Source organism: Sceloporus occidentalis, unplaced genomic scaffold (assembly GCF_023333645.1).
Source record: "Sceloporus occidentalis isolate IW3139 unplaced genomic scaffold, rSceOcc1.0.p SCAF_75, whole genome shotgun sequence".
Classification (NCBI taxonomy): Eukaryota; Metazoa; Chordata; class Lepidosauria; order Squamata; family Phrynosomatidae; genus Sceloporus; species Sceloporus occidentalis.
Genome location: NW_028317055.1, coordinates 3,693,127 through 3,707,106, shown reverse-complemented (window position 1 = coordinate 3,707,106; position 13,980 = coordinate 3,693,127). Strand labels below are relative to the sequence as shown.

Genomic DNA, 13,980 nt, shown 5'->3' with positions numbered 1-13,980 from the left:
ATATAGTTTTAAGATTATTAGCATGATATGCCTACATTAAAAGTTGGTGTCAAATAAAAAGGCAGTTTTGTGTACATATAAACATTTTGTATAAAGCAGAGGATAAGATGTAATTACTGCTGTGGACACTGCGTTACAGCAGCTGGCTTTGAAGATACGTGGAGAACAGGATGTGCTTTTAGTCGTGATTTCCTCTCACTGTTTCGCATCTGTCTCTCATCGTGTTTCTTTGTTTCAAATCTTGAATCATCGGATGTTGACCTACAGGTAAACAGTCATTCTATTTTCAAACGTGTCAAAATGTCATGGCTGAGCAAAATCATTTTCTGTATTCAGTATTAAATGCTGTGAATAATGTCTGTTTAGAAGTGCCACATACTCAACCATTTGAAATACAGGTTATAACCGGAAGTTAATCACAACTCCAACCTGTTAACACAAACTTGTTTTTAGTTTTAACCAAACAGATGGTTTTTATAAGGAATACAACAGAATACCATATCTGCAAAATTTCTGATGCATCAAATTCCATATCTAGCAGATATGCAGAATTAGTACTTGGCCCTCCTGGTTCAAGAACTCAGATCATGTTTTAGGTTGCATTCAACATAAGCACAAACCAGCTCTATCATTTCTGGAAGCAGCAGGGGTGTTGGAAACAGTGGTCAAACTATCCGCGTAAGGTTATCACTTACAAAAGTTAACATAACAGTATAAAATAACTGCAATACTCATTTTCAAGCAGGAATGTTTATGTGCAAATGTTTTATCAATTGCCCTGCGAGGCATGGCCAACGGTCTATTTTTGGGCAATCTTCCGGCCAACAAATCTCAGACTTTGCACTTATTAATATAATCTATCACTTTCTTACTTCGGTCACTTCTAAAACCGATTATTCGTCCCTCAAATTACCATGATGTCTAACAAACCATTGTAAAAAAAAAAAATGTTCAAACTGCTTCACAGCAGGTCCATAAGCTTTATAACATGACATCCCCACTAGCAAATTCACGTACAGCACCTTCCTAACACATACAAAATCCCCCTACTTTTAACACACAACTCAACTGAACCCACTCGGGGATGATGAATCATTAAGCACTTAAACCACGGCCTGGACAACAGGGTTAGCAGGGCAATCGAAATAAAGGATGTACCGGCAGGGAGCGTAATACATACATTTTTCATACTAACATTTAGCCAAACCATTTTCTATTTCCCTATGAGAAGTACTAGAAGCAAAAAGCCACGTTAAAACAAAAAGGTAATATGTTTTATAGACAAGCCAATTACTTTTAGTTTGAAAGAAACATCTATTTCTAGTTATATAGGAGTATGTTACTGCCACAAAATAAAATATTTTAATATTAAAATGACCAAAATCTCTCCTTTTAATATTGGCACTAATAATAATAAAATCACAAAAATATAGCACTGGGAAGTGATGCACTGCGATTACACTACTGGGTAAGAACCTACATGAAGTTAGAAGTTACTCTCTATTAAAGAAACTAACCAGCTATTCTCTGTGAAAAGTAAAGAGCCACCCACATGTAGTAAATGAAAAACTCAGAATATCTTAAGTATTAAAATTATTATACAGCATTAACATTGGGTTTGAAGTATAGGTGGGCAAATTGATGCACCACACTAAAGTTTTAACACAGTACCGTCATAAGGCATCCTTATGAAAACGGTCTTCTGTCTTCATTCCAATAGCTTATGAAATAATCAGTGATTAAAGCATGCACTGTATATCAGGCAGTGTAAAAAAAAAAAAATTCTCAACGAAACGGCAAAGATGGTTTAGACTTTACAGTTCAAATATTTAGATTAAAATACTCTTTTCCACATTCTTACACTGCAAAACGCTCCATCCATATAAAAAGCAGTGCTTAAGATCTACATACAACAGGCAAAACCTCTAAATGGATTAACACATCCTGCTGAAACACAATAATATTCTAGTAAATAGATTAATATTTCTAGTTGCATTTTGCTTACATGCGTTTCAAACTTCCTGCAATCCTAATTTTCAGCATTCTGTAACCATAAAAAGTATAACATATATAAATCAGTAGTAGAGAGTTCAAGTACATCCAGCTTGCTGTGCTGAAAACTAAAGGATTTGATGTGTTTATTCATAGCTCTACAGATGAACACTAAACTGGGCAAAAAACATGTATTTCCTTAAAATTAATGTTGCCGCTTATGCAAATAAATTAGATATACATTAGTAGAATCCAACCTCTTACCAGCTACATGAATACATTTCGGAGGAGGAGTATATAAGAGTAACCGGCAACTAGCAGGAAGACTGGACCATTCAACTCCCTGACTTCTTGACGCTGGTTAACACTTTATAATACGTAGCGAAGGAATGAGTTGGTCCAGCTTTGTTGCTTTGTATTCCACAGCATTATCTATCTTTATTTACTCCAATAGACACAGAAGACAACAGCAGTAATGAAAAGAGCATTTGCTCTATACACCATGGTTGTGTTCATGGGGGTATTCTTCCAAACACTTTTAGAAGGGAATTTACAGTGAGGTTCAGAGAAGACATAAAACAAGTTCTCTCTACAACCAAGATTAGACAAATTAAAATAAGACAATATGGGAGAACTTTCTCCCCGCACCAAAAAATACACACACCATATTATATTTACACCATACATAGTATATGTAAGAAGCCTACTTAATGGCCTCTGTCAATAGGTATGATTTTAATAAACTACCTTTAAAAGGTTAGTTGGAGATGTGTAATATTTATGTATTTTAAATTTGGTGCAAATTGTAACCAATACTGTATGTATTATAACCCTGCACATGTGAAAAGGGACATATACTGAAAAGCTTTTGCTATAAGCTATTGTTTATAGAAGTATGATAATACTAGATGATATAAAGTGCCTGGTTAAAGGGACCTTCTAGGCCCCCCCCCCCAAAACCATGGAATCCAAATCCTTTAGTGCATACAAAACAATTTAGCAGCCAACTGCACGCAATCTAACATATCTTATTGATGACTGCCTGTGGTTACTCGCATTGATTTGGAGGAATGAAAACCTCAGTATAATTGTCTAACTCAAATAGCTAAAGAATAATGTACTGATTCACATGCAGTAAAAAACGAATTGAAGGCTATGCAAAAAGGACGCCAATATGCATTTTACATGAACAAAAAAAGTGTCCCTGAGAATAATACCGTATTGGCCCGAATATAGGCTGCACTTTTTTCCCCCACTTTAAGTCTTTAAAGTGGGGGTGCGGCCTATATTCGGGGTCTAGCGCCCGACGCCCGGGACATGCAGTCCCGGGCGCCGGGCAGGCAGCGGGGTTAGGATACAGATCCCCCGCAGCGGTGCAGGGGACCTGCATCCTACTCCCCGATACGCTCAGACAGCCTCCCCTGCCAGCACTTCCCTCGGGGGGGGGTGCCGGCACGGGAGGTTGTCTAAGCGCATCGTGCGGATGGTCACCGTCTGCACGATGCGTTTTACCTCTGCCGGGGGGACTTACCGGAGCAGACTCCCGGGTGTCTTGCGGGGCCGGCGGGGGACATCTACGCAATACGCGTATACAACTTCCGGTGCCGGCACTGGAAGTTGTATATGCGTATTGCGTAGATGTCCCCTGCCGGCCCCGCAAGACACCCGGGAGTCTGCTCCGGTAAGTCGGGGGGGGGGGGGGCAGAGGAGGACAGTGGCAGCATATCTCGGGGGGGGGGGCAGAAGGACAGTGGCAGCATATCTCGGGGGGAGGGGACGGAGGACAGTGGCAGCATATCTCAGGGGGGGGGCAGAGTGGTAGCATGTTTTTTTGGTGCTTTTTTAAAGAAAAAAACTTTTTGTAAAATGATTAAATATTGATTAAATATTGTTAAAATAAACACCAGAAATGTACTTCCACAGCTCAGCCAATGCCCGCAGAGCCTGTTCTACATTCACTTAAATATTTATAGCCTGTACTTTCTACTTGGTTTTTGTAATTTAGCAAAGTCTATTTGAGAACATGGGAGATTAAAACACACAAAATATCAGGACTCTTTAACAACCCTACATTTTTTAATTGTTTGTGCAGTATATAGTTAATATAGTCCAGCACTCTACATGTCCATATACACATATCAAAAACTATACCTATGAATGCAAAAATTTTATGTAAACACAACACCATCTACCATCTTACTAGACCTGAAGGGCTATAACGAAACCTATAATTGTTTTTTGGGGGTCTTAAGACCACGGTGCATCTGGATACATTTTCTTCCATCTTCAATACTGCTGCAAAAAGTTAGCGTAACTTAAGCCCATAGACGCCTGCAAAACAAGCTAAAGTGCTGACACAATAAGGTGATCATAAAGTTTAGACACTGAATATGGTATCTCACAAAAATACTATGCAATGGTATAGGAAAATTAGAGGTTGTAAACAATTTTTAAAATTAACACGGTCCATTTAACAATTCGATTTGTAATGTAATGGTTATTACCGTCACACAATATATCACGTGTCCTGCTGTAGACCAACAAAATAGCTAAATATTGGTATGTTTATATAAAAGCTATTAACCAAATGTGTTCCAGAGCAGTCGATAAACCACCGGGACGATTGTGTAGAAAACCACCGGGACAACAAACCAAATACTGTCAAAGTTGCTAAATTTAACAGATACAACTACATTGCTTAACACAGAATTCAAAAGCAAAAAGGTGGTAAATAATTGTAATCCTGCCAAATAACATTAGTTTATCAGGTTTAACATTGTTCCCTAAGTCTATGTTGGTAAGATTCAGTGTCTTCGTTTAAGCTAGTTAATTGCTACCTAACCACAAGAAAATAATTGATATACCATGCTATTTTTCTGCATCTACTTAAGCAGCTGCACAGACATACAACTTCACAAGGTTTTATTAAAGGGAAATTATCAATATAAAGTCTAAAGGGATTTATTGATAAAACCACAACGGCATTCTCCTTTTCAATAGCCTAGTGTCAATATTCGGGGTCAACACTGATTCCTTCAGCGAGAAGGCCTGAGTTGGCTCTGCATAAAATCTATAATTCAACTTTTAGAGAATTACACCAAAGAAACAAAAATAAATTAGTGCTACAATATAAAACAACCTACAAGGTTGTGGATTCACTCCTTCGAGCGTGGACCACGCCACCATATAAATCATGCTTTACAGAAAAGAAATTTAAAATGACCTTTCCCATATACCATCTCCAAAGCAGGGCTTGGCAAGTCAAAGCAGCCATGACTTCTAGAGTTTGAAATCATGCTCCTAACTTTTTGTATTGATCTCTGGAGATGTACTTGGTTTGTGGCTTCTCAATAAAGTCCCTAACCTCAACACAAATTCGTCCAGCCCAGTGTAAGAGCGAAGTACTCATGTTTAACCCAGACATATTTAAACACGGTAATAATTTCCCTTTGATATCCACACGTAGATAGACATATGTACATGTACAAACAATTATGGTTCACAGTGATTTCAAAATCAAGGATTTTGTTAAAATTTGTGAGTTAAGACTTTTTGAAGTGACTGAACAATTTGAGACGAGGAAGTCGAAGTGGAGGAAACACACACCATGCAAAGCTTAGGAAAAACAGGAAAAAGCGGAGAGCGTAGTTCACAAAGCGAAAGATAAAAGAAGTAGGTCTTTCTTGAAGGCTGTGTGCAAGAAGCGGCGGTGACACTGACCTGGGGGAAGTAGATGTAATGGAGCAATCATTTGTGTTGCTTTTACTTAAAGCCTGAATTTCCTGTTCATCTTCTAGAATTCTCACTCGTTTTCTCTCTCTAACAGGTTGGCTACTAGCTGCATTGCTATGGTTTGTGGAGACAGAGGTCAAAGGTTGTTCCGATGTAGGCACAGATTTCTCTTCCGATGAATGATCCTCAAGCGAGTGTTGGTGGCATTCATCCTCTTCTTTAACAGTTTGAGGGAGATCAGAGTTGATTATTGTGTCTTTGTTCCCAGAGGTATCATCTGATGGGCAGTCAGGCGGAAGCTGTTCTCTTCTTCGTTTCTGGATTCGAAATTTGACAATTTCTAAAAAAAATTCAAAATATATAAAAGCATTATATATATATTTAAAGTACATTTCTTGAAAATGTAAACCTACTAGAGTATCTCTCATTATGGTGCGGATCCCACTTTATGACAATTTAAAAAGGGCCGAAAATGTATAAATCAACAGTAATACACTGCGTTTCTCACATATAACCTTAACTGATAACACACAGAAGGCATGTAAATTAATTTACAGCTGAATGATAAGAGAAATACCATCAGGTTCATATTTCATTTTGATTTCGTCCAAACTGACACGCAGTTTCATGTTTTCGCTTTGTGAAAGCTTAAGATGTTTGTCGTTAGTAAACAGCTTCCGCTCCAACTCCAAAACGCGCTGGCTCTCAGCTAAAGCCTTCATACGTTGCAAAGACAACTCATCCTTAATTTTATCGATCTCCTTACTGCCAAAAAAAAAATAAAAAAGATTAAACACTCAACTCTAATACATGCAAATCACGACATACACATTAGCTAGAAAATACCATGACCGTACTAGATTTCTGTATATGGTACAGAAGGCAAAGACTAGTATGTTTCCTTAATCTTACTATGGCTTATAAATTCTTAGAAAAAAAAAAAAGTCTGATGATGTTAGAGGATTTGCAGAACTCTTGCACTTTGTTAAACAGTACATAAATTATAGGTCAGATTTACTAGTTAGTTCTTCAATAGATCATTTGTTGGGGGGGGGGGAAATCATACCTTGAATTCTCCAGCTTCATTTTAAGTAAATCAACATAATATGTGTCATCGTCCTGTCTTGAATCACCATTGTCATTTCTTGACTGCCCATTTTCAGAATTTTGCTAAAAACAGAAAGTTACAATGATGCATTCTCACTTGATTAATAATAACACACAAGTAATAATCTATTAATAACAGTATTGCCTACTCAGAGATACATTTCTCATGCTATTGCTAAGGGACCAATTAAATCCCAAGGTATATCACAAAAAATACCCTTCCTATTCCCAAATAAACTACAGAGCTAGCAAAATCTTGCTCTTTGTAATAGTTGTAAATAACTACCATGAAATCGCACTAAACTTTTATATACAAACATTCACCAGTCTAGTCACCAACACAATACAGCAAGTATCAGAATAAAGATGTGCTACATTCTCATGTAAAACCATTTTTATGTTTAAAACAGAATAAAAAGGAAGAAAAAGAGAAATAATGAATTAAACGTAGTTCTGCATGTACAATTCCGCAAAATATACTATGGAAATTCTAAATTGAGTTAAAGAGTAATAGATACAGTCTGCACATTTCAAAACCTGACACATAAGCATAAACAAGCTAGGACCACTTATTGGTTGTCTCTACTGAAACCAGAAACCATTATTCATCATTCCTGCACATATCCAGTAGCACTTCTGCTGAAGTTGCAGCCAGTTGTGTGTATTCTAGCAATACATCAGTGTTTAGACACCATATGTATGAATAGCTGCAGGTAGCCCAATTGTATTTTATGAGATTTCGGATGACTGGCACATAAAGCATATCACGTTATGCTTCCCTTCATCAAACACATATGGCTCTTTCCAATTACTGAAACATGATGAACATTCCCCCAACAAACTGTATTGTGAGGCCTGTTAACTACATGTAACAAATATATTTTGATGATCCCTTTTTAAATCAAATATAAAAGGTTATAGCTTCACAAAAGAGACATTAGTGTCAACATACCTGACATTTCTCTAACTGTCGCACTTTCATAACAAGTGTTTCGATTTCACTATTCTTCTGAGCAACCATAGACTGCAATCGCTCAAGTTGCCCAGGGTCGGTCTGAGAACCTTTCAGCTGCAGCAATGTTGCAATTTGAACCTATACGCAAACAAAACATGGGTACAAAAGTTAAGTTGCCAAAAGCCTGGCCTTTTTTTGCAAATTGTACATTTGCTTAGCCTTCCATCACCTGGCGTTAGTGGTTAGCACAAATTAAAACTTTGGGTTGGTGATTCATTTTTCTCCTAACAAAATGAGTTTTAGTCATGAATGAGCCATGGCATTTTTTTCATGTACAATTTAAGGAAATTGAATGCGTTACATTTGGTTGAGCAGATTACATGGCATTGTTACAAAAATAAGTAAAATAAGAGGGATTTTCAATGAAATTATATACTATAAACTCCTACCTTCATTCTATGCATTTGCTGTCTGGAGTAAGCATGTTGTTTTTGGAGCGACTGATACTGAACTTTCATGCTGATCAGCTGACGCTCCATTTCAGCCCTGCGATCTTCTACCTGGAAGGAGAAAAATAAAACAGTACTTCAAAATAATGAACTGTCAGTTCACTGGGATAAACGCTTTAATACAGCAACTTGAAAACCATTACACCTGTATTAACAGTGTGGTTTATAAATTCACTGCTACTTGAACGTTAAAGATATTAACAGAGAAAGCCACTGCACAGACCAAACGTTAAGTACTTGCTCGATTATAAGACAATTCTGATTATAAGACTACCGCCCAAATTTTGTACTTTAATTTAGAAAAAAAGAAAAGGCCTGAATATAAGACTACCCTATAGGAAAAAAGTTTTACTAGTAAATATTAATTCACCCGTAAACTATTTTTTCATATTTAACAAAAACTATGAGAAAAATGCATTCTTTGTTTTTATTTCCTTTTATTTGCCAACCTGCCTTATACTCCCCTATAAGCCGCTCCGCCTCCCCGATATGCCACTTTGCCCCCTCTGATATGCCTTATACCCCCTAAATGTCACTCTACCACCAGATATGCCTTATACCCCCTATATGACACTCTGCCCCAGATATGCTTTATACCCACCTATTTGCCACTCTGACCCTTGATATGCCTTGTTCACCCCTATTTGCCAATCTCCCCCTTGATATGCCTTATACCCCCTCACTTACAGATGCATCCCTAGACTTGCCCCCCCAGTGCTTCAGACTCCCTGGTGTCAAGTAGGGGCATCCGGTGGGCGTCTGCAGGATGCACATAGACAACCTCCGCTGCTATGCAAGTCTTCAGCCAGGGCTTATATGACTGAGCGCAGAAGTTTCGGCAGCAGCAGAGGTTGTCTGCGTGCATCGCACAGATCTCCACCTGCTGCCAGAGAGGAGGATCCAAGTCCCCTGCAGCGCTGCGGGGGATCTGGATCTTAGTCTTGTAGTCAGACCTCTATGTGAGGCCTGATTATAAGATGACCTCGAATATAAGGCAAGGGATATTTTTCAGAGCAAATGCTTATAATCGAGCAAATATGGTATTTATTTACATTAAATTTAATTGTATTCATTTCTAGCTACATATGACAAAAATAATTTATATGTATAGATAGATATATATTATTATTTATTGTTTTATATAGCGTCATCAAATTCCGTAGCACTGTACAATGGGTAGACAGGACATAACAAGTAGTATGTAACTTAACTATTACTTACAGAAACAGGGCAAATTCACCTTTCTTTAGTCCGTTATGTGACATACCAAACAACCAAAGTAAAATATCCATTATCATTATTTTGGAAGAAAGTACCACAACACACACACACACACACACACAAAGTTGCTATACCTCTGCAAATAAAGAGTTTCCTTTACTATTTGGGTCTTGAGCCTGCTGCAGTGCTTGGTCAAGTTGAATTTGCAGTTCTTGGTTTGCGTCACGAGCTTTCTACAAAATAAAAAAACAAACTTATAAATACTATGTATGGAAGTCATACTAACATCACAATAGCTTATATGCTGATCTGTGGGTTACCAAGGACAAATGTTACCTCTAAGGCACTGAAGTATGAAACGGCTTCTTTTTCCCTCTCTTCCTTTTCCTCCTGGAGGCGTTCCAGTTGTCGACTCTGATTGCCATTTACAAGTACAAGCTGTTGCTGTCGATATTGCAGTTCATTCATCTCTTCTTCTAAAGAAGCCTATTGAATGATACAATAAATAAATGTGAACACTCACAACATATCCCATTCTACATGTTAAAATGGGAATTTCTTATTTTGAATTTCCCGCTTTACTTCACCAGCAACCAGTCTGGCCAGTGAATGGTATAGTAAAAGCAGAAAGTAGTGTTCTGTCATAAACCGTCATGTATTTTACAATGACTTTAAGATGATTATTTTTCTTACTTAATCTCATGTACAAAAAATGGAAAGAATATAGTTTCAATAAAAGTAATGTACGTGGTCATTAAAATCCTACTTTTTTGCACTCATTTCTACATTTCTTTTGGCAAAATGCATCCTATTTTCAAGTTGTTCACGATACAGATTGTTACTAAATAGATACTCAATATTGTATAGGACTACATAATAATGTAGTATTAATACTGCTCTTGGCACTTTAATTAGCTCTTGAGCACTATACAAGGAAATAAATAACACACCTTTGCACTTTCAAGTTCAGTTCTTTCCAGCTGAAGAGTCAACATCTCCGAAGACATGGTTTCGTGAACCCGCTCAGACATCATTCGCAGCTCTTCTGTTTTATTGGCAAGTACCTCACTTTGATAATCTAACTTGTGCTTCAGCTGCTTCTCACACAGTCTTGCTTCATCTAGTTCAGCTTTCAACTTCTCCATCTGCAAATGTACAAGAGCGTCAAAAGCACATTACTAGAACTAGAAACGACTTTTAATTTGGAAGAGTAGAAACATTCTAGCATGTTCTGGCTGAAAGACCAGAAACTCTCGGGAACGCTTATTACAAAAATGTTCAAGTCTCCATGTCCTCCCTTGTTCATGATGGCATGGAACGTCATGAAGAAGAAAAGTAGTGGTGTGTGCTCCCGTCTGTTCCCTCACACCTGAGGCAGTCCACATGAACAGGCATTCACATGCTGGAACATGCTTTGAACGCAATGCTCCATTCCCTCGAGATTGTAAGCTTGCGAGCAGGGCTCTCTACACCTAATGTATCGGTTTGTCTTAATCTGTCAATTCTTGTCTTGTCATACCCCTTGAATATATGTATTGTATTAAGCGCTGCGTAAACTGTCGGCGCTATATAAATAAAAGATAATAATAATAATAATGTGAGCGCTGCCAACTGGCCTCAGAAAAGTTTTGATTTTTTTCTTTTAAAAAGTACAAAAATAAACATTTTCCATCAGCAGGAAAATGTAGGGTGCTGCCTTGCTCCCGAGGCTGTCCTTAGGAAATGCCATTCAAGCTCCCCCATGCCCCCTCTTTTTGAATGGATGCTGCATGTTTCATATGAAAACCTATGCATGTAGGGTATTTCTTTAACCTTGAGATGCAGCTGAATACATTTTGGTAGATTTCTCTGCAGTTGCATGTAATCTGTGCAAACAACCCTAAAACATGTAAATGTTGGTGGGGAAAAAAGCAACAAAAAATAATGTTATGGCTCCCTTTGCCACAGATTGTTGACCAACTAGACTTTTGTGGGGGGGGGATTTTGAGCTGGCAGGCTCATTTTCTATGTTGCCTTTTGTGCCCTTTAACTTCTTTTTAAAAATAAAAACGCCTATGCATGTTGGGTTTTTCAAATTCAAGATGGTTACATTAATATATTTTGTGTTATGTTGGTCAAGTGAACTCGTTTGGTGACCATTATCATAGTAAAATAATACAAATTATATATATATATAATTTTAATGCATTATTCATACTAAATGTTGGACTAAACACTCCAAAACGAAAAAAAAAATATGTATTTGTGTAATTGCACAGAATTGTAAACTGAGAATCATGGGCTAAGAAAACCTAGTATAAAAATTATGAATGAAAAGGTCTCAGGTTTTTCGCCCACAAAACACCCTCAGCAAAGAAAGGAGTTACATTAAAAAGAATAGGAAAATACCTTATCTTTCATTTCACTCATCTCTCTGTTATGGATCCGCTCCAGCTGCTCCTGTTGCTGTTCAAGTGAAACTTTCTGTTGTTGTTTCAGATTATCACATTCAGAAGTTAAACTGTCCAACATGCGATTTTTTAGCTCAACTTCTCTCTGAAGAGAATACTTTTCCTGTTCTAAGTCCTGGAAAACAAAAAGTACATAAAACATCATGCCTTGTTCTTCTCTCGCTTTACATTTCAGTATTATGATTTTTCTGCCATTCTAGTATATTTAGATAGTTTTATTATGTAGTAACATATGTTTTCTCTGTAGCCCCCAGTAGTGACTATAACTTTATACTATACAAAGATTTATTCGATTTCATGTTTCCCATTTTTTTTAAATAACGTGATACAAGAGCCCATGCGCTCCAGTTTCTTACTGTTATAGCTTCTAACATACACATAATCTGTTGAAAGTGATCTCAATGAAATAACTTAAATTGGATATTGTAAAAGTATCCTATAATTCAAATACTAGAGCTGCCACATTAACGTAAAACTGTGCCACAGAGGTTAAAAACGTAAGAACGACGACAAAACACATTACTGTCTTAGACCCAAATCACAAGCATAGAGAGCACATATCACGGCTGCAGTTTTAAACACATTACACGGGCAGAAGCACTTACATCGATGGTGCCGGTCATTTCATTGCGCTGCTCTTCCAGCTGATTCTGCAGCTCACTTTGGCTCTCCAGCAGTTCCAGTCCATATTGTGCTGCCTTTATTCTCTCCTCTTCGGCCTCTTTCAACCGACGTCGAAGCTTCAAAATTACCTCCGATTCATCCATCGTTCTTAATTCCTGATCTTAAATCAAATTAATATGCTCTATTATATGACAGAAACAAACCCGCCAACTGCGCAAGTGTATACAGCAGTAAAATGATTTTGTGCTATGAACGTCCTTAAACTGGGAGGCTGGGTCAACTTTCAAAGCAGACAGGGGGGGTAAAAATGTGTTTATTGATGAAGCTGCATGAGACACTGGAGTGTCCCTTTAAGATAAAACTGTAGTAAACCCCTATTTATAAACAAATAAGTGAAGTAAATATAAAATTTAGTACCCACCATATAATTGTACTCATTGTCAAATTGGACTGCATGTGCAAGCACAAGCACCAGGGTGCCACACCGGTGGCAGGATTAAGGATCGTCAGCGCTTGCACGCCTGCTGAACAAGGCTGGAAAGGGTGGACCCAAACAGCTCCGCAGAATGTTTATATATACATAGCATGAGAAGGCAGGGCCTGAGACTTTAAAGCATGATAGCCGAAAGGTCCTTTTCAATTTACATATAAACCTGACAGCAAATATGAAAGCATTCATCTCTTCTAGTCTGCCTTTTTTTTTCCTGAAGTAAAAGACTTGGACCTTAATCAGTCCTTGGCCGTGTTCTCTCCTTTCCTGAAAACTATAGATCTTGATATTTGTTATCCTGCAAGCTATTCACCATTTTAGTAGCCCTTTACTGAACTGTCTTCTGGAGATGGGGTCTCCAGAACCGTACACAATAAGGTGTCCTGTCCAGGGATCTGTAAAGAGGCAGAACTACTACTCTTTCTGCTAATGCCTCTAGCCATACAACCAAGCACCCTGCTTGCTTTTCTCAGACGCTGTTGTGCATTGCCTGCTTACAGTCTCTTTTTTGTGTTGTCACCGAGAGAACAGTATCCCCAATGCTATATTCTGCCTTGTGATTTTTACATTTATCAAATTAAACTGCAGCTGCCATTCTTTCGACTGTCCTTCCACTATACTTGTTCCACCAGGAATATCCACGTTGTTGCAGATCCTGTATGATGGTTAACATGGTGTTTCTCCTTGTTTGCCATGCAGGAGATCTGTTGGGCCAAACATCTTTTGACGTATTATATACTTACAATTTAAACAACGCACATTATAGTACTCAGAAAATACTTTAATAGGCATTCTTTTCTTGGTAAGGCCATCTGAGACATAAAACTGTTCCTTTTAAAAGACCAAATTATTTGAAAAGGGGGGGTTACTTTACGATTGTGTGTAATGTTTATGAAGAAA

At 37.8% G+C, this 13,980-nt stretch overlaps 1 protein-coding gene across 1 annotated transcript; it reads right to left on the bottom strand.

The window, feature by feature from the left end:
• Positions 1-113: 113 nt before the first annotated feature.
• On the bottom strand, positions 114-12,733 carry LOC149285896 (protein Spindly-like). Its single transcript, XM_089494754.1, has 11 exons — positions 12,572-12,733; positions 11,905-12,081; positions 10,467-10,661; positions 9,853-10,002; positions 9,651-9,749; positions 8,236-8,346; positions 7,784-7,924; positions 6,791-6,894; positions 6,302-6,489; positions 5,713-6,064; positions 114-261 (listed from the first exon to the last, which is right to left on the bottom strand). The coding sequence occupies exons 1-11, from the start codon at positions 12,731-12,733 to the stop codon at positions 114-116; spliced, it is 1,827 nt and encodes a 608-aa protein (XP_089350880.1).
• Positions 12,734-13,980: the final 1,247 nt, after the last annotated feature.